This window comes from Pogoniulus pusillus, chromosome 14 (assembly GCF_015220805.1).
Source record: "Pogoniulus pusillus isolate bPogPus1 chromosome 14, bPogPus1.pri, whole genome shotgun sequence".
NCBI lineage: Eukaryota > Metazoa > Chordata > Aves > Piciformes > Lybiidae > Pogoniulus > Pogoniulus pusillus.
In genome coordinates this window covers 12,834,370-12,856,208 of record NC_087277.1, presented here as the reverse complement: position 1 = coordinate 12,856,208, position 21,839 = coordinate 12,834,370, and the positions used below count along the sequence as shown (strand labels likewise).

The 21,839-nt window shown below is 41.0% G+C and overlaps 1 protein-coding gene across 1 annotated transcript; it reads left to right on the top strand.

Moving 5' to 3' along the window:
- The first annotated feature begins 207 nt into the window (after positions 1–207).
- OC90 (otoconin 90) lies at positions 208–21,018 on the top strand. The gene is made up of 15 exons (XM_064154222.1): positions 208–283; positions 2,820–2,885; positions 3,109–3,168; positions 3,422–3,596; positions 7,491–7,603; positions 9,376–9,504; positions 11,048–11,089; positions 12,276–12,332; positions 12,468–12,470; positions 14,527–14,577; positions 14,888–14,944; positions 16,847–16,996; positions 18,952–19,126; positions 20,078–20,184; positions 20,670–21,018. Exons 1-15 carry the CDS (start codon positions 208–210, stop codon positions 20,978–20,980), a joined length of 1,572 nt encoding a protein of 523 aa, XP_064010292.1. The 3' UTR covers positions 20,981–21,018.
- Positions 21,019–21,839: the final 821 nt, after the last annotated feature.

Below are 21,839 nucleotides of genomic sequence, written 5' to 3'. Positions count from 1 at the left end.
AAGGATGTGGTCGTGCTGGAGTGTGTTCAGAGAAGAGCCACAAGGATGCTCAGAGGGCTGGAGCACCTCTGCTATGAGGCCAGACTGAAAGAGTTGGGGCTTGAGTCTGGAGAAGAGGAGGCTCCCAGGTGACCTTATTGTGGCCTTTCAGTATCTGAAGGGGGGCTACAAAAAAGCTGGGGAAGGACTCTCAGGTAGTAACAGGACATGGGGAAATGGAATGAAATGGGAGATGGAGAGATTCAGACTGGATGTGAGGAGGAAGTTGTTCAGCATGAGAGTGGTGAGAGCCTGGAATGGGTTGCCCAGGGAGGTGGTTGAGACCTCATGCCTGGAGGTGTTTAAGGCCAGGCTGGATGAGGCTCTGGCCAGCGTGATCTAGTGTAGGGTGTCCCTGCCCATGGCAGAGGGGTTGGAAATAGATGATTCTTGTGGTCCCTTCCAACCCTGACTGATTCTATGATTCTAAATAGGTCTGGTTTGCTGCACATTGACTTTTCCCAGCACAATCAAGGTTTCTGCTGCTGAGGATTATGATGAGTGGGCCCATGCCCTGTGTTATGACATTTTAATTAGCCACAGGTACAAAAACCAACTGGAGGTGCAGTGATGTTTTTTATGATGGGGTTTGTCAGCAAAGCATTGTCGGCATAGCAGCACCACAGACAGAGGTCAGAAACATTTTTACATGTGTCTGAATGGTGAAAGACATTTTGTGATTTAGTTAAACAACCAGAAAGCCCAAGTCCTCCCAGGATATGTGCCTAGCCATTTAGCAGGTTTTAGAGAAAGGCAAGAGAAGCTGAGCTCCCCAGAGACTTTGGAGGTTTAAAGGACTGATTTTTGCAGGGCAATCTTTCGCAGGCTGTCCAGGCAATGAGCAGGACCAACAGCACAGAAAAGACGTGATAGCAAAAGAAGAAAAGAAAGTCATTCATCCAGAAAGTGTTTTCTCTCTGTTCCTCTCTCAACAATTTAAACAAAATGAAGCAATCTTGTTAACAAACATTGGATCATTGATCTTGACTTGGAGACAATTAGAAATATCATTCTCTGTAATGAAAGGATTAGCAGAGCCAAAGGTTTGCCAAGTTACTGACCCTGTGGCAGAGATTTTTCTCCAGGGGTGGTACAAACATTTATGTGTTAATTGGTGTGTGTAAATTATGTCTGCTGGGAAGAACTAAAGGCAAGTGAAGGATACTGGAGCAATCACAACCTCCAGCAATTCTGTACTGTGCCTTTGTCTGTTCTCTCCTCTCTCTCATTTCAACTCGGTGAGAGTTGCCAAAATTCTTCCTGAAAGAACTAAATGATCCATGGCTACCCCCCAACAGACATTGAGTTTCAGCCATAGTGTTATGTAGTGGGTGAAATACTGGCTCTAGATGCACTTGGTAGAACATGGCTTGAGGCAAAGGTGTTTGTCATTGCAGAGGAAATAGAGATTTAGGCCAGATAACAAGAGGTAGTTTTCCTTTAGCAAGCATGTGTACATTATATAGTATTCACTGCTATTTATTTGGCAAGACTCACCATCATTTCACCTGAATCTGAGTTCCTCATGGCTGTCAAGCTTTCAACAGACTCATCCCAGTTCTGTTAAAAGACCATCCTTTATTTGGAGACCTTTTCCACTTTGTGAAAAACAGTCACTTCCCCTTGGACCCACTGCAGTGAAGGACACTTCTGATGGATTGCTGTTCACCTAAAAGCTTTTCACTGTGACCAAGACTTTCAGAAAAGGAGTAATCTAAGAGGACGTTCCTCTTCCTGCCTCATTCAATCCCTTACATATCTGCCACAAAACTTGAAAAATGAATTGCTGGAGGCATGTAACTGTTACCATGAACACCTTCTTCTCTTCACAGAAGCTGTGGGCATTCTGAGAAGGCTCTTGTATACTGTCTAAAACAAGAAAGAACTATTTTTTCTTAATCCTTTGCTAGAGTTAAGCCCTACATCTAAACCCTCCCCCCCACACTCCACACACACTGTTCTCCTTTACTTTCTTACATCTGTATTTATTGCAGGAAAATGCACAGATTAGCAAGATAACCACCAAGTATGTCATGAGCTTAACATTGCTTTTTTTCTTCCTCTCGGGTTTTTAGATTCTTGAGACAATAAATACTTTGACTTCTTCCCTTTAAATAAAAAGGTTAAGTTTAAATAATTCCTAAGTAAGTCATTCCCCCTGAAAACCATGCAGAAAATAAGAAGAGACCAGTTACTAGATTTCACCCTAAGTCTGTAAAATCTTCCACAGATGCTTCAAAAGGAGAAAGAGGTAATTAAAAGAAACAGTGATAGGAAAAGAGGTTAAAAGGCAATAGCTAATAAGGTCTGAGAAAACTAAACCTGTTGACTTCAAGTCAGCAAAGAGTACAAGGTTACAGAGCAGAAAAATCTGGGACAAACAAAGCAGTTGTGCAACTAAACCAATTTTATACAGTGCTGCTGATTTACTCCAATAAGGGCTACTGCTCAGAAGAGCACAGGAATATAGAGGTTGGCACATCCTCAGTAGCAGCACCTCAGCTTCACAGAAGACAGATTTTAAAGATGATGTCAGCATGACTTATCAGTATAATTCTGGACTTTCCTGGGTGCAGAAGGAGCTGGGCAAATCTTTCACGACTTTGATAAATCAGCTTGTCAGTGTGGGAAGGCATTAAAAATTACTCCAGTGTATGCATTGTAATGAAACATATCTTGCTGGTTTTGTTTAGGTTTGGGGTTGTGGTTTGGTTTGGCTGGTTTGAGTTCCAGTTTTTATTTTTTAATCTTTTTCTTCTTAAATTTATTTGCTGAGGTAGGTGGCCAAAAATTGGAGCCTCCAGCATTCCTGCCAGAGCTTCTTGACACACCTGAAAGAATCTTAAGTAAGAGTGGTTTAAGCTTTACTTTCTGCAATACCTGCCAAGCAGTGGGGAATCACTCCCACTGCAGAAGCAGTGCTGTGGGGAAGTGTGCTGTCAGCACATAGCTACTACCTCTTATCACAAAGCGATTTACCAACTGAAGCAAGATGAGGGGCAGTCGGGGGACAGTTCTTGTCACTTACTGCTTTTAAAAGAAGCCTGCTTTATTTATTTTTTCGTTTAGACAATGCCACACTCTTCAATGGAGTCTTTCAAAATGTGGAAAGTGTTGCCTTATTTTTCGGTAAGTACATGTTCCAGTTGTATTTGGGCATTGAACAGAAATCCCATGGACTGAAAAGGAACAGAGATTTTTGAGTCTGTGTATCTCCCCAAAGATTGTTATACCACAAAATACTGCTGAGTGTTAAGCATTGCTCCATATCCCTGTGTTACTGCCTTGTTTAGATTCTGCAGTAGCACATACATCACCCAGGTGTGACCCACACTTGGCTCACCTCCATTTCCCACTTGATTCATTGCTGTTCTCTTTCCAGACTGCCTGGGCTCTCACTTCACCTGGTTACAGTCCATCTTCACTAACTTCCCTGCCCTGCTCAACTTTGTGAACAAAATGAAGTGTGTTACTGGGTTTTGTCCCAGGGATTTTGAAGACTATGGTTGCTCTTGCCGCTTTGAAATGGAGGGGTTCCCTGTGGATGAAGCCGATGAGTAAGTCTTATCCATGAGATCTTCTTCTGCCCCCACTGGCTGTCAATGCCCTCATTCTCTGATGATCTGAAGCATAGTACTTGTCCAAATGATCTAAAGACAGTTGGGGAAAAAATAGGATTCCTCAGAGTAAATCCTGCATGACTCATCTCTGTTTAATCTGCTCATTATTCACTTGCAACCTGAATATCTGATATAATGTACTAAAGATAAATTCAGCTCTGATTTGTCAGCCCTATCCTGTGCTATTCCTACCTGACAGTGAGTGCTGTCATTTTGCTGAGCCAAAACTCTGTCTTGGAAACAGATGTAGTCGAGATGATCATAATCTACAGGGTGTGCTCTGTAGCACTTGCCTCTTTTTTTCTCGTAGTTCAGAGTCTCTATTTTCACACACTTTGAAGTGGAGAAATACTCCCATCCTACAGATGAAAGCAGAGTCTTCCACACCTACATATCATTCCACCAGCATAATTCTGGTAATATAGATGGTTTAAACTGGTTAAAACAGGTGGCCATTAATGTAACAGATTAAATTAAATACACACCATACCCATCTCCTTGGCACATATTACTCAGAGGCCTCTGAATTCTGAACAGCTCTTTGTGAGCAAAACCTCATTTATTTATTTGTACTATGGGATTTTCTCTCACCCTTAAGTCAGTGCCAGAAACTGGAGGGCTTGTTAATAAGGGGAGTGATTGAGCATTAATCTCAGCAATTTAGTAGGTATACAAGCTTCCAAAACAGTTGGTGTTGGGAGCTGTGCAATACACAGCAATGTAAGCTCATAGTGGACTACAATGCAAATGTTGGCATCTGAGTGGGATTTAAGCATCCAAAAAATAAGGTTACAGCTAAATATGACATCAAGTGGCATTTTGGAGGTTAAGCAGGTCTTGCCCTGAATACCTTTGTACATGCAGAGTTTTTTAGACTCTGGAGCAACCAGGCACAGAGAAAAACAATATAGCTCAATGGCTTTCCCCAGAAACAAACTCATCCAGACTCCACTCTGTGCTTTAGAGGGATGCTGCTCCAGAACCTGAGCAGGCTAGTGGACAAAAAAGTAATCTCAGGCCAGGACAATCAAATGATTGATCACTTGTAACAGCAGGAGGTGTGAAAAGAAATTGAAAGAGAATAAAGATCCATCCATGTATAACTAGCAAAAACGTTTTATCCATAAAGTAATTCATTAGTTCCCTCAGTGAAGTTTGCAGTGGCTCAGAAGGGACTAATGTCTATACTTAGATGGGAATGAATCCACTCACTTTCCAGCATGAAATGGCTGGGAAAATAAAGATCCAACCTTACTAATGGGGGAAAAAAAAAAAAGGCATGGGACCTCTTATGAAAGGTTTTCTGAACAACCGTGCTGACGTTCTGAAATGAGAGTTGATACATGAAGAGCTGAGCACCTGGGCTTTTTCTTCACTTAGCTTCATTTTAATGCAGAACAGCACACATACAGAGACAGCAGGCAGCTCCATCAGCACTTTTGTCCTGAGAAAGATCCAGAGAATCACTTTGTGTTTATAAATTGATTAGTATTCCTGAGTGAGGTTTTCTTAGCAGAGCATGGTACTCCCATTGGATTTTGCAGGAGATGGAGACTGATTATTGTTTTGGCACTGACACAGATATGCTCTTGGTTCAAGAGAGTGTCCTCCAGACAGGTGGTTGCTATTTGTCTTTCTCAGACACAGTTCCCACAGTGCTGCTTAGAACATAATTTTCCAACCTTTGGGTTTTGTTGCTGCCATTTGGGTTCTTTAAAAAAGGGCTGAACATCTTACTGCAGGTTTTAAGGCATTGGAATGTTTGTGCCCATAAAACCAACCTTTTCCCATTTGCCAGAGTAGCTAATTGTCATACTTTAATTAGGCCAGCTCCGTATTCCGTGGGGGAAGAGAAGCATGCCCAGAGGACGATCCATGTTTTACGATCCCTTGCTTGCAACAGTTGCAAGTGTTGATGTACTTGTGAAGCTCTCAGCAAAGAAGAACCGTAGGGCGTTTGCCTCAGATTTACTAGGTAATTAGAGGAACTTTCAGGTGCTGACAGCTCGCGGATCCTCAGGCAGACACAGGAGGAGGTCCCAAAACAATTCATCAGCTGTATGTTTAAAATTTTGCTCCTGATGGAGCTTACAAACATTAGCCTAACCTCTGAAACAAGTCACAGTAGTGTTTGTGGGGGGGAGGAACTGTCAAGGCTGCTCTCTGCTGAATGCTATTTGCCCTCACCTTTACTTAATACACTTACATGGTCTGCTAGAGCAGGTTACAGCAGGGAGCAAAACTGCTACTGTTGAGCAGAGACACTGAAGTGCAAACGGACTTTGAGCCTTCATCAGCTAACAATCTTCATGAGCTCTCATTCACTCCTGGCAATCCAGGCAAACCTTAGAAAGTGTGATCGTGGTGAGGACTTGGACTGCTTCACTGGTTATGAGGACAGATTAAGTATTGTACATTTTTTTATTGATACAGTAAGTGGTTAAATATTAAATGCTTTGTAAAGACAGGAAGTGAGAAAAGTACTGTGTAGGCTAGAAGAGACCCTGCAAGGGGCAGCTATTTGCTTCCTGCTGTGGTCAGTGAAGGAGTGCTTCTGTACACTGGTGAGTTCAGGAGCTCATGCAGGGCTGCAGATGATGAGCAGCAACACATTCACTGTGCCTTTAGCAAAAGCTCCACATGAGCTGAACTCAAGTTAACTCCTTACATCACGATCACAAGTTAACCCCTCCTTTAAGTATCAGTGCTGTCTTTTGCATTCATTAAGGTCAACAGCAATTCACTAAGAGGCCCATGTTCTGAGCCTATGTCTCTGAAATGAGGATATTTCAACCTAAATCTATCAGCAAGACTGTGCTTTATTTATGTACCAACTCGAGGTGAGGAGAAAGTTCTTCACTGAGAGAGTCATTGGACACTGGAATGGGCTGCCCGGGGAGGTGGTGGAGTCGCCGTCCCTGGGGCTGTTCAAGGCAAGGTTGGACGTGGCACTTGGTGCCATGGTCTAGCCTTGAGCTCTGTGGTAAAGGGTTGGATTTGATGATCTGTGAGGTCTCTTCCAACCTTGGTGATACTGTGATACTGTGATATACATGGAAAATAATTACTGAGTGTTTTCCTGGTGTTGCATATATAGCTGATGCCAGTGAAGATAGATGCTTCTGTAACACAGGAGTAGATGGCTTACCTGTTCAAAAACAGCAGAAGAGGACTGATGAGGAGCCTGTTGCTATAGTTCACTTTTCATTGCTATTCGTAGCTAAAGTGAAAACACAAGGTTGCTAACTGCCTTTGTTGTTTGGTGGTAGGAGAAATCTGCCCTATTTCAGTGTGAGGAAAGTGTTTTCTTTTCCAATGGCTAGCTGGTGGATTTTATTTCTGACTGCTGTACAGAAGAGAAAGAAACAGGGTAACATTGCATGTATGTATATAATCTCAGTGAGACACAGGAATACACAAGGCATTGAAGAGACTTTAATGCTCCATGAACACTGCCTCTGTGTAGTTCTCCAACTCTGCAGAGAGAAGGGTTTTGGAAGAATTGGAGCCAAGACTTCTAGAGCTGAAGTGTAAGAACTCAGTTTCTGCAAGAAGGAAATCTACCTGTGGTTTCTCACAGCTTGCTGACCTGCCCCCACCACTGAGTACTGCATCATCTGTGCCATCCCTGTGCCATCCCTGTGCCATCCCTGACTGATGGAAACTGACTCAGGAAAAAGTAGTACTTAGCTTTTCTTGTGTCTGGGGACCACACTGAGGACCTCTTTTTCTCTTTTGGCACTTTTTTTTTGCATTCTTATGGGAGAAGGACATGAAAGAATTGCAGTCTGAAATGAGCTGTGTGAAATTTATGTTATTTCATTTTTTCAGCTGCTGTTTCCAGCACCGTAAATGCTATGAGGAAGCGATGGACATGGAGTGTGCATGGGATCCATCAAAGATTTCCACAGATGTTAGCTGCTCTACTGAAAACCTGACCTGTGGTAAGATTAACCTATTGCACAAGCATAATGCTGCAGCTTTACCATGACTGAGAAGTTCTTTATGGTCTGTCTACCAGAAGTCACATATAAATTAAGCAGCAACAACCCCCATGTATGGATTTTTAAGGCCTAAGACTTTCAGCTCAGGGGTGAATACAAAAAGGAATATGCAGAGGCACAAAGTCCAGCTAGACAGGGAAGCTGATGTAACTAGAAACTTGCCAGGGCTTCTTCAATGGGCAATGGAGGGCATGCCTTATGAGGAGAGGCTGAGTGACCTGGGGGTCTTTAGTCTGGAGAAGAGAAGACTGAGAGGGGATTTAATAAATGTTTATAAACATCTGAGGGCTGGTCAGGAAGGGGGTGACAGGCTCTGTTCACTTGTTCCCTGGGATAGGACAAGGAGCAATGGGTAAATTGTAGCATAAGAGGTTCCACCTCAACACAAGGGGGAACTTCCTTACTATAAGGGTCACAGAGCACTGGAACAGGCTCCCCAGAGAGGTTGTGGAGTCTCCTTCTCCGGAGACTTTCAAGGCCTGTCTGGATGTGTTCCTCTGTGATCTGTGCTAGATTCTGTGGTCCTGCTCTGGCAAGGGGTTTGGACTCTATCTCCTTGGGTCCCTTCCAACCCCTAACATCCTGTGGTCCTGTGACCCTGTATTTTCTCGTTGAAGTTTCCCTCACTTTGCAGGACCACTAAGCATTGCTTGAGGCATCTCCACACATCAAAAATGCAGTAGATGCTGGTGAATGATCTGAAAAACACTTCCCTTCTGAAGCTTCAAGACCAAATTTTCATACATCATATTCTTTGCTCCCAGTGCCACAGATGCTCCCCAGATACAACATTATCACCAAACAGTGCACAAACCATGCTGTTATAGCAGGAGCTACTCCATGCAAAACTAACAGAGTCCAGGCCAGTGTGGACAACAGCTCTATAATGCCTGATCAATTCCAACATCATGTTTCAGTAAGTACTGATAACCAGGAAAGACTACCTACTGCAACATGATTTGAGGATACCAGCAAAGGTTAACAAAATCCACAAATGTTAAGCAACAATTGGGTCCAGCTTCCTTTTCTTGTTTCTAAGTAAACCTCTTTTGCTATTTAAGCAATCTTTACAATTCCAAGTGCATTTAAAGATGAATTGTACTTCTCCCAGCTCTTTCTATGCTTCATAATCAGAAAATATTTAATTCATGAAAAAAAAAAAGAAAGGAAAAAAACAGTCCCCATCAAAAACCTAAACCATAAGTGTGACAGCTGTGAAAGGTCAATGTTGTGTTTTGAAACCCTGAAAGGTACAAAGTTTAGAGGTAGGACAATAATATTTCCTGGAGAAGTATTTCACATCCTTTATAAAGAGCAAAACACAACTTACATGAAAGGCTTGGCTTGTAGAATGTGACTTCTTGAGGTTATGAGGAATACTTAAATGAAGTCTGTGAAATGTCAAATTTGATCTCAAATGGATAGAATTTTCCATGGATAAACTAGAGACAGCAAAGCACTGCTCTGTTGGCCTCACTGCTCTGCAGAATGAATTGGCACAGGCAAGAAGTCTACTGCCAGCAATGCCAGGCTACATGGGATAGTGTTGTGAAAACAAGCTGTTGAACTACCAAATCTGACTATGTTTGACTTGAAGAAGCACAATATCAATAGGGTTTTACTCATTGATACAGATTGAAACCTTACAGGGAGGAAAAAGCAGGAGGTGGAAAAGATATTTCAGTGGTATTTTGTTTGGATTTTATTTCCAGAGTTTGAAGATCCCTGTGAACAATTTCTCTGCAACTGTGACAAAGATGCTATTGAATGCTTTCTGAAGACACATATTAACTCTTCCTTGAGTGGGATGGATATCTCCTTCTGTCTATCTCTGGCTACAGGTAATAAGAAGGATCTGATTGATTGCCTTTCCTGACAGTGTTAATGCTGGCATCAAATTTAACCCAACAAAAATGAAGTGGTAGCTGGGTGCTTTCCTGGCAGTATCTTATTCTCTGTTTCACCTTTCTTTTCCATTTACTGCTACTCAAGCAAATACTGAGACAGAAGAACAAAGTGGACTAATTGCCACCTTGGAGAAAGTCCAGAAGAGGTCACTGAGGTGGTGAAGGGGGTGAAGCACATGATGTAAGAATAGGACCAAGCAGATATGTTTGCTGTCCTTAACGTCTAGCGGTGTATAGAACAGACTGGGCTAGACCCTTCCTGAAGGTGCACAAAGGCAGGGCAGGAGCTAAAAAGACAAAACTGCCACAGGGAAGCTGCACTTAGAGATGAAGGCCTTCTTTTTTTTTCTTTTTCTTTTTTTTCCTGGCAGGTGGCTCCTGCCAATCCTGTGAGGCTCTTCCCAGCCTGAATGCAGGGTAATATGTGGAGTGATTAGTGACCCACCAAGGTTACTAGCAGGAATGCCAAGTGGAAAACACTGCTAGCTCAATTTCTCTTTAAATCATGCAAAACCTATCTGAAAAAGGCCTCCTTTGCTACTTGGTTTCCACCTGGGAAGGAAAAGCCTTTCTAAAGATGAAGGGGATATTTATCTCCATTGTCATACACTGATCTGTGCTCTGGAGCTAAAATTACAGCCTTGCAAAACTGAATACCTGTCCTGTGGGAACAGGGCAGGATTAAAAACCTAATTCATATGGATTGCAATCAGAGCACGGTAGAGGGAGAACCCCTTAACTCCCGAGCTGAGAGAGATGTGAAAAGGCAATGCTAGTTTTTCTAATCCTTTAGCTCATATTCACACCCCACAGTGCTAGGGACATATATACACATCCGTATCATCCTCTGGATGTGTGCATCTCTTCGTGAATAGGTCAAGACAGAAGAAAAAGCCACAGGAAGGTTTCTATCAAAGCCAGAAAATTGTTTCATGGAAGCCAGTAATCTTTCAGTGGGATCAGATGGCTCTAGTATAAAGTATGGCAGTTCCAACACAACACAAATAAAGAGAAAATAGTGAGGTGCTAACAGGAAAATCATGCTGGTTTTACCAGTGCTGAGAAAGACAGATTCAATTTTTAGCTCACTGAATACCTCCATTAATTTTAGGCTCCTGATTACATTTCCTAATGGGGGGGACAAAAAAAATAAGTCCTTTGAATGAACTATTTTTACTTAGTGTTCACTTAGGCTATTAGCTTTCTGCATAGCTGTTCTGCCAGGTTCAGGCTTTGGAAAAAAAAAAAAGGAAAGAAAAGTAATAATCCTATCTGACAAATTTCCAGGAAAAGGATTTCAGTAGATCATTACAGAGAGGAAAAAAATCCACAAAACAACGGAATGGGGATTTCTTTGCCTAAATATTAGCTTCAGTGGGAATAAACACAATGAACTCCTGGTTTATACTCTTCAGATTAAACAGTGACAAAGTCCTTTCTAACACATCAGTCTATGAGAGAACGTTCTCCTTTTCAGAAACAACCAGCAAGAGAATGATGACAACGCTTCACATGGAGGGTATGTCCTTACCTCTGTAGTTCTTTGAACGGAGTAAATTAAATTGTGATAAAAATATACTCAGAAAAACTAGTATTTTGGAAGCTTTAGATTCCTTGTTGGGAAGAAAAGACAAATTTTTGCAAGATGTCAAAATATGAAAGGAAAGGAAAGTGTCTAAGAAACTAAAGCATAGCTTTTGTGACAAGCTTTTATACAGATGCACAAGGAAATTTCAGCTAAATGACTTTTTTCTGAGAAGGAATCCAGGAGAGAACTTTGAATGTCATTTACAAATTGTATAAGAACCACGTTAAAAGCAACTTTGAAGTATTTTCAGGTGGATCCTTTTCTATTGCATGTACATGTAAGGCTCTGCTTCAACAAGGTTCTGAGCCAACTGCCTGGACTTAAACATTCAAGCTTTCTGTTTGCAGGTTTGAGGAGAGGCTGAGGGAACTGGGGTTGTTTAGATTGGAGAAGAGGAAGCTCAGGAAGGACTTCATTGCTGTCTACAACTCCCTGGAGGGAGGCTGTAGCCAGGTAGGGGTTGGTCTCTTCTCCCAGGCAACCAGCAACAGAACAAGGGGACACAGTCTCAAGTTGTGCCAGGGGAGGTCTAGACTGGATGTTAGGAGGAAGTTGTTGCCAGAGAGAGTGATTGGCATTGGAATGGGCTGCCCAGGGAGGTGGCGGAGACACCGTCCCTGGAGGTGTTGAAGAAAAGCCTGGCTGAGGCACTTAGTGCCATGGTCTAGTTGACTGGACAGGGCTGGGTGCTAGGTTGGATTGGATGATCTTGGAGGTCTCTTCTTCCAACCTGGTTGACTCTATGATACACTATAGGCCATATATTAAAGTATTTAATGACAATTTCAAGAATGCTGCTTCTTAGCCAGTTTTTCTTGTTGAGTTTTGACACCTAATTTGACTTAGGGATTTAAAAAAAAATCTACTGTACACTGCTGGGCAAAACTTAGTATAAGCAAATGAATTAACTATTAAGGCAAGATTTCAATAACTCTGTAATTATCAATAATTAGGCTTGTAATTGATATATAATAATTGTGCAAATAGCACAACAGTAGTAATATTTAGAAGCAAGTTCCATTCTGATAGCCTCTGATCCTGTTATGTTGAGATCAAGTGCTCCAATCAGCATCCTATGGCATGACTCTCCAGAGTAAAAGTGCTTTTACATTTGCAGAGCTCCTTCATCATGAGACTGACAAAACAGAGGCTGTGACTGCATCTCTGGAAGAAGGTTTGTAATTACAGTGCAAGAAGCTCTCAAAAGCTGAGAGACTGAAACACAAGAATAAGTTGTTTGCTTTCTTTATGCCCTGATATAAAGGTAGATATAATGGTCTGGTGATCAAATTCAAGACTGAATGGGAAGCTGGTATTTTTCAGTGTATGCACGTGATGTGCTTAGCCGCTCTCTACAGTAAGTTTCCCAAGGGCTTAGAAGGAGCACTTTACAACAAACCCTGTTTTCATCCAAACAGACTTTTTTTTTCCTGGGAACACAGATTGCACCAGGTGAGCTGTTTGGCAGAGACATGCTGTTGTGAGTGTCAGCCACTGGACTCACAGCCCATTCAATATCTGCTGTCTTTAAAAAGATATTTAATTGTACAAGAACAAGCAGTGGCATGAGGAAAATTTCATTGTGGTTTAGGGTAAACGAGCCAGCAGTGTTGTGGCTTATTCACTTGCAGTGTGGAGATCCAGGCTGATGTCCCTCTTATTCTAGTGCCTCTTGGGTGAGGTCCTAAACCATGAGCCCAAGTGGTTCTTCTAACAATCTTACTCTTTTTCTGCTACAATCAATAGCTATCATAGTCAGGAATGGATGCTGGCAAAATCTCATTGCTGAGCTATGAGAAAGCTCTTCTCTACCTACCTGCACAGTGTGTACCACAACACAAGAGGTCAGGGACAGAAGTCATCCAAAGTCATTGATAGCTCTGTGAGGACATACCTAGTAACTGATGGTCAAGTCATGCAGTTCTGAAACAGAGAAGGACACCAGTCTTGGACAAGCCATTGTCCAGTTCAGCTGATGCAGTCTTGCAGTGTGGCCTCATCGCAAGCAAAGCCAAGCCATGCTGTGGTGCACTGTGTGCTCAGTTCAGAGAAACTTGGGAGTAATTTTAAGGGAGTGAAGAGTAGTAAAAAGCTGTACTGTTTGAGAGCTTAAGAGCCTGGTTTTAAATGGTGCTGTGCTACTGTGAGCCATTGCCCTAATGTGACTCTGGAATAGTGAAAAAAAAAGAGGACTTTTTTTTGGCCTTCTTTTTATAGAATCATGGAATCAACCAGGTTGGAAGAGACCTGCAAGATCATCCAGTCCAACCTATCAAATTATGTTCTTGTCTTCTCTATTATTAATACTACTATTATTTTAAGAAACAATGCTTCAGACTTTAACAGGCTTTTTTGTTTTAAATCTATTTTTAAGAAGTGCCACATGCACAAGGGTACCTACCTGAAAGGGCTTTGTGTCAAGTGCTGGCAGTTCCTTCATACCTATTAATTAGCAAGGTAGGGGTTTTAGCAGATAGTTTTTGTTGTTGCCTGAAACAGCTCAAATATTGGTTCATGTTGCCGTTTCTGGAAAGGTTGGTAACAGAAAACAGAGACCTCCTGAAGGAGTAAGTGCTCTTACATTTGCACATCCATGAAAACAAAAATTGTTCCTGCTCTCTGAAGAGGCATAGATCATCAAAAGTCTCATTAGGAATTCTAGAAAGCTGAACATGTATCACAGACACACTTTGAAGGAAACTTTTGGAGAATAACTTACCATTTAATACTCGTCTCCCCATTCAAGCCCAAAGAGGCTTCACCACTGACAGCTGTGGGAAATGTATGAAAACAAAGCTAAGTGCTGCTCAGAAACTCCTTCAAAGGCCAAGACATTATTCTGCACATTGCACCCTCCTAACAACATGCAAAAAAGAAGCTGAGATTCTTTTTTGATCATTTGACTGATTTGTTTATAATTTATCAAAATACAGCTGACAAATAAATTTTATCAGGTAAAGAAATAACCTAGAGGTTAGGGAGGCATTTGGCCTTGTAGCTGCCTAACCATATTTGACCTTCAATGCAGGCAAGGTGTTCACATGAAATGTGGCATCTTTGTGTAGCAGTGATCTCACTGTTAGAGACCTAATCCTGTTGTATGTCAAATAGATGAAATAAAGAATCTTCAGTCATATTTATGCTCCTGCTTTGTTAGTGTAAAACACATTATTTGAATGCAGCACTGTGATTATTGTACCAGTACCATTTTCCTGTAACAATCAATGCACTGCTGAGAAAAACAGGCACATCTCTACACATGAAATGCCTTAGGTCTCCCTCCTTTACTGAAAAAAAGCAGCTTGACTTTTTGTAAGAGTCTGTGATGACAACTTCTTTTCTGAGTTTACGTTCTCTGTCTTCAACAGTGATTTCTTTTGAGCCCAGTGAGATTGTCCTAGGGACTTCCAAAGATAGAGGTAAGAGTTTGATTATACTTTTGCTGACGAATCAGGCACTCAGCTCCAGGTGAAAATGGATTTTGGTTTATGAACCTCTGTGCTGTCACAGTTGAAAATCTGCAGCACATGTTTTCTGGATAATATCTCTAATTCTTCTGCTGACTTCCACATCCTTCAGCAAAATATTTCTCCCAATTAACCTCTTTATAAACCAAGGCTAATAGTGATGGTTAAGCTTTATGATGTTCTTATGAGCAGTCACTTCATAAATGCATTGCAAAAAGACAGTGGCTAGGTCATGACCACGATGCCTCTATTTTCTCTACAGTTACCACAAAGGACCACAGAGGTACAGCTCCAGCTTCCCCTATCCTCTCAGTAAAAGGTTAGTGACTCTCAGCTTTCGTTTTCCTTTGACTGACACAGTAATACTTCATCTAAAAGCAGCAGAGTTAAAAATCCATGCACGGTGATGACTGGGCTGCCAGAGAATCAAATTTAGATCAGGGTCAGATAGCAGACACACAAACAATAAAAGCAAACTGAGAAGCACTAGCTGTTCTTCGCCTCCAGCTGCTCATTTGCACTCCTCATACAAGTATTTGTGAGAATCTCTTCACATAAGGTTTTCTGATATAATGATTGGTTTTTAAATCACATTCACTGCATCTGCTGCCAGAAGAAGTTCATTTTGATTTTGCCTCCTCCTTTTTTATATAGAATTTCATAGAATTCTTTCCCAGTCTAAAACCTATTTCAGCTTTTGCAGTTGTTAGTGCTTTGAGTACAGCCACACCAGCAGGTACAGCTAGAAGTGAGCCACCTTGGTAGACTTGAAAGTTTTCAGTGGTTTCTTTCATGTAGAAAGGATCATTCAAACAGTGCAATGGACCAGAAAAATGTCAAGGAACACTTAATGCAAAGGGCAGAAAGTAATATTGATTTGATTTTGATTATACTGTCTGAATGGTATCCATGGCTCCCATCCCACCACAGAAATTTGGAATTACTCTACTGAACACTGGTCAGAATCATTAAATGTTCTTCTCTGTTATGTATCAGAAAATCTGTGTGCTGTCTTGCAGATCTGCATGGCTCCCAGCAGTTTATTTGTAGTATCTGTTCTTAGGCTAAGCACATCATTTCCTAAGCTCCAGTTTTATTTTCCACATCAAGCAGGAATCGCTTTCGTTTCAACACATCACTGTCAAACAAAGTGGCATAAAATGTGAACCTTGGTGAGCTATTAATATTAAAACTAATGTGTTGCTCTTTCTCCCTTTTTGCAGCCTTTCATGGGCTTCACTGTGTTCTTAGCAGTACTTTCATTTTCTTAATCTAGTCTCATCCTAGGGAAGGATATTTTCAGCGCATCGTGAAGCCAGAACTTGAGAAGGGAAAACTTAATGAATTTGCATTTAATCCAGTTAAGAATTTCAGCCAAGGAATTCAAAAGTAAACGCTTTAAAAATGTGGTAACACATGTTCAAAAGTATTTTGTTTGTGAAATGCCACGTTCTTCATCCTGACATTTAGAAGGAAATTAAATCATATGATCTCCATCCGATAACAGTTTTGATTTGCAAGTCAGTTAATATATACATATATATAAAAGAAATAAAAATGCTAAGTAATCCTCAAATCAAACAAAATATTCCTGTTCAATAATAAAGCTTTAATCTCAAAAGAAATACCAATTCAATATTTAAGATAAAGAATATCCTTATGATTATTTCTTTTTATTCGATGTCAAGTTATTTCCTCCTTAATACTTCCCAGTGGTTACAACATAGTAAATCCTTCAGTTGCCCAGCTCTGCATCACTGAAATAATCTTCTTCCATTTACTGATGCTGCTCTGTTTTAGTAACCTGATGTGAAGTGACTCTTTTTTAATAGACTTCTATTCAGAAAATGACACCTTAGGACATACCAGCTGCACTTTGTCTCTGTAAGGCTGGCTAATCAGCAATCCAGATTATTTTCAGCAACTGGCACAACTCTTTACCTCAGTATGTAACATATAGAGTTAAAAAGAACAATCAGCAGTTAAACCCTTCATATTTTAACCAATATCTTTTCACCTGAAAGGCAAGAGATGTGAAGAAGTAGCCACTAGGGATACTCATTGCTTTTCCAGTTCTCCTCTTGAATGGTTTGGTTTTTTTCTCTATGACCATCAATTCACACCAGTTCTGCCTGAGGATATTGCTTGGACTGGTTATCTGAAATTGAAATCTTCCTGTTTATTTTCCATGCATCCTGCTCTTCTTTTTCTGCTTATTCAGAAGAGGATGGATTTATGGAAGCTGTGGTCCCAGTAGAAGAGATAACCACCTCCCCAGCCTCATTTCCAGGAGATATTAACTCAATGCAAGTCAGAATTGTCCCCACTGAGAAGATTCTTACAACCACATCGGCAAGGGCAAAAGAAAAAGGCAAGTAAAAACTGAATTATATCTACTCTAATTTACTGCAATCCCTCATTCCTGTGCTCAGCTCTCTGAGATTCAGCATTTCTCATAGGTATGTAAAATAACACTATTTTCTCCCTAAGTCTGGACACTTTACGTAGAATACAGGGTGCACACCATTGACTGTCCTGGGAAGTGCACTTAACTGTAAAACATTGATCAAGAAAGCCCAACTAATAATTAATGAACAGTCTTCCAATGAACAAGTATGTTAGAGATAGCCAATTGATTATGGTTTGGAATATACACTTTTGAACACATTACCTAGAGTTTGTTCTACCTTTGTAAGTCTTATCTATGCATATGTCATCTCCAGAAACAAGTCCTGCAAGTGGTAGCCAGAGCATAACTTCCTCTGGAATAGCTCTTGAACTAGTACTGTCTGATAGGGGACCCAGTGAACCTGCAGGAAAAGGTAAATCACTTTTTGGGGTTGGTTTGGTTGGTTATATTTAATGAAATATTCAGTTACCTCTCTGTTAAAAGGTAGGCTCCTATTACAGATAGTTATTTTAAACCAGGTAGACATGCACATATGCATTGGCAATTGTAAGAGCAACAGAAGCAGTCATATGGAAAAACTCCCAAGAGTTTAACCTCTTCCATCAATGTGCTATCATTAACACTTACAAAACCTCTTTATAATTAGGTGATAAGCACATTTTTCATGCAGTACAAGGTCCAAAATGTTTCCCATTGCTTTTGTTTTTAGGCAGTATTTCAATCACATCTTTGAGTTATTTTATTTCACAAGCAGCAGAAGCAATTAAAGAACTTTCCTTGCTCCTCGAGCCAAACTTGCCAGTCAGCCTCTTTCTCACCATTTCTGATTCGGTTTCAACTTCTGCTCAGAGGTAACAGAAATCCCAAGACATTTCAGACCTGTCATTGCTCTAAATCCACATTGTTGGACTGTCCCATCCATCTTGTTGGGCTTCCCAGTGGAGAGAAGCAGTCCCAAAACTGGAAAAGAGCAGGCACGAAGAATCAGCCCAGATTTTCACCTGACTAGAAAATGCAGTTGTAACACAGCAGCTGTAGAGATTGCACAGCAGTGCGTGGAGCTGGTGTCTGCTCTCACTGACTTAACTTGATTGAGCAAAGACCCAAGCAGAATGGGTACAATATGGGCAGAATATCCTACTGGGGGAAGCAGTGCAGCACTGTCCCTGGAAGAAGTAGGGAGAGTCAGTTTATTGCACAAAAGAGAAGATGGGAAAACTCATGAAAGCAAGGAGGATGCACAGAAAACAGAACCTTTCATCTCTTCTACAATCCAACCATCAGCCTGTTCAAGTCCTTTTCCTGGCAAAGCACCAAAAGAGGTCTCTTTAATTATTTTTTTCTTGATAAGGAGCACAGTTTTCTCTCAAAGCTTACAGTATCAATTTTCCTGAGTGGGGGAAGCCCCAGAGGCATTAGGGTTGGGACAGAGATGCCAAAACACCAACAGTGACACAGGTCACTGCTACACTGGGGCTAGGGGCATCATAGCTACAATTGAGCTATATTTCATATGAAAAAAAACAGAAGTTATTGTTTCCTCCAGCACAACACAGTTATTGCCCAGCTATTGTTGTGCAAGCACAGGTTATGACTCTGTGTTCTGAATTAATCAAGGCAGAGTCTAGTGAAATCTAGGTTTGAATATTCTAGAAGAAAAATGTAACTATGCAGGATTACAAAGGATTGTAAGGACACTTATTGCAATCCAACTGGACTTGCATCCCTACCTTCATAGGTATCTCGCTCCCCTTTAAATATTTACCTCACACTTCAGCTGTCTTGTTCAGTTCCTGCACTGGAGCAATAATGTAGAAACAATAAAATGTTGTCATTAAAAGTTTATGATAGCTCTAAAAGGGTCCCAAGGACCCAGTGAAAACATGACGTGTCAAATCATATTTTTTGCTTTATAGTATGTGAGCGATTAACCTTTCTACAAGAGAGAGACAATGGAAGAGTGAAGAGGGAGCTGCCCCAGCTAGGAGAAATGCTGTTCTGTTTAACCGAGCGATGCCCAGAGGACTTTGAGTCTTATGGTTGCTACTGTGGCCAAGAAGGAAGAGGTTATCCTACTGACGCTCTGGACAGGTGTGGGCTCTTCTAGAATCTGCCATTAACTGTGGCTATTATTGGGGTATTATGGACCCACAAAAGTGTTGTTGGGCCTTGTATAGCTACCTATCAGCAGTTGGATCATATTTTGGGGGGAGAAAATAAATAGCCACTTAGAACATGAAATACTCTAATGCCATTAGTGCATCCATGTTCTAGAGGGAAATTACTAACTCTAAATAAGAAAAGAGACCAGTTGAAGGCAAGTAGAATGAATGGAGTATCAAAACAGATGAAGACAAGTGTTGCAATGAAATCTGGCTAAGAGGTGGTTTGAGAAGTGATCTATGATGATTTAAAATACACCCAATGCCACACTATCTCTCAGAATAGAGCAGAGCTTGAGTAAAGTACTGCCAGAGTACATGCCGTGGTCAGCTGTGTGCTGTCATGGCATGACTGACAGAGAAGGATCTCTGGAGTAATGCACAGAATTCAACCAAAGTAATCTCCTCTGCAACCCTTGCATGTACAGCTAAAACTCTCTTCCTGTGTAAAAGTTTGCAACAGGTGGGGCCACATCAGGTCTAAACATAGCACTCAGCATACAGCACACATGTGAGAAAGCTGACTAAAGCCAAGTCAAAGCTCTGGCTAGCGTGGTGCTGTTTTCAGACTTCCAGCCAACAATATTTGAACATTTGAAGACATTTCTCACAATGGCTCCCCACAAGAAAGCTACAACACTGTGAAGCATAGGAAATCAAAAGAGTTAGGAAGCAGGTAGTGAAATTAGGAATAGGTATGGAAGAGTAGGAACAGTTTGGATTGTTTTCCTTCTGCTTTATGGAAAAGATTTTCCTATCATACGAGATCTAAACTTTCTCAGGTTTAATGGCCATTGAAAACAGAGAGCTAGAATGATTGCAAATACTCCATGCTACGGGAAGAGCAGATTTATTTTTCCATTTACATCTACTGCTTCAGGTGCTGCTTCTCTCATCACTGTTGTATGGAACAAGTTAAGAAACTTGGATGTCCTGCAGAAAGAAGTTCAAGACCTGAAGTTGTATGTTTTGATCATAAGCCAAAATGTAAGTTTGTGTTGGAGGAACTTTCTCATGTCCCAGTGACAGAGCATCAAAGCATTACAGACCGAATGTCACCACGCCTGTGAGCTGCTTAGGCTGAGTACAGAGACAGAAACAATTGGCTGACAAAGTTAGAAAGATTTACTATAAAGCCAAGAGATAAATTTGAGATAAAGGTTATTACACCACTGTGTATGATGTGATAAGGTTAAGCTGAGAAAAATGACGTTCACATACTTTATGATGGGAGGCAGAAATAAGCTGTTGGCATCTTTACGATCATGAATTCAACTAAAGCCAGTCAGACCTTCAGCTGCCCAGCACTTTGGTGTCAGGCTTACATTTAGTGGATTAAAGGTGAATTTAGACACTACAATTCAAGGCCAGTTTGAAAATCTTGCTTTCAAAAGTTCCTCTACCCTTGGAAAATTGTATATTGACTAATTGTAATGGCTTTCAAAACATTAATTCTGAATTTTCTTTTTAAGGTATTGGTTGGACCATATGTGAGAAACTGCTATGTGCTTGTGATAAGACAGCAGCCGAGTGCATGGCCTCTGTCTTCTTCAATGAAAGCCTTAAGTTTCCACACAGGCAAGAGTGCCAAGGGGATAAAGTCTCATGTCAAAAAGACCCTTATGAGAGGCCTTCAATGGGCACAGAAACAGGCACCGAGATTTCCAGCTCTGAGGAAAGCAGTGAGGAGGAAGGTCCATTGTTGAGTGTATTAAGAAGAGCAAAGAGAGAGGCACTCCAAGCTGCTGGAAACCCCAAAACTGTGCAACATGAAGACAGATAACCAACCACACCATGTACACTTGAGAAACGGCATGGAGACTTTCAGTCAGCCACTGTGTTCCTTAGTCTTGCTTACCACTCTACAGGCTGCCTTACAATTTCCAGCACATAAATCATGTAATCATAGACTAGGTATTAAATGTTAGGGCTAAGTCCTTACTGTAGTAAAGTCAGCACTATGGACCATCTCTTCAGAGCAGATATGGCTTTACATAATTGACAGTATTCTCTATAGTATCATTAGATTTCTTTGTAAAAACTCTTCCAATCAAAGATTGATTTTTGTTCACTGTGTAGATGGTTGAGACTGGACCTTGTTGATGGTGGTTAAGTACTTCAGGTCTTTAATTAAACCAATCTGCAACTACTCCACATTCTGTTGCAGACATTTTTTGTTGAATGAGCTTAGCACAAAGCATTCATTAGAAAAGCTAAGGTAACTACAGGAAAATGAACTCTTCCTCCTTATCTAATTTCAACACAGTTTCTGTTGGTCAGTCAGATCATGCCAGTAGAAGACACATTCCTTGCCCCAGAGCTGTGTACTATGCACAGCTATGCCCAAGTTTGAGAGATCTCAGGATGCTAAAGGGAATAAATAAAAAAGTTCTTATTCCCAAAATCAGGAAAAAAAAAAAAAAGTATATTTCAAAGTATATAACACTTTGTTTTTTTTATCTCCCCAAATTTACCACTCAGAAGGTTTCACCACATTATCAGACAACAGTACGACAGAATCACAGAATGGTTTGGGTTGGAAAGGATCTTTAAAGGTTAACTATTTCCAGGTCCCATGCCAAGGGCAGGGACATCTTTCATTAGACCATATTGCTCCAATCCCCTTCCAACCTGGCATGTGG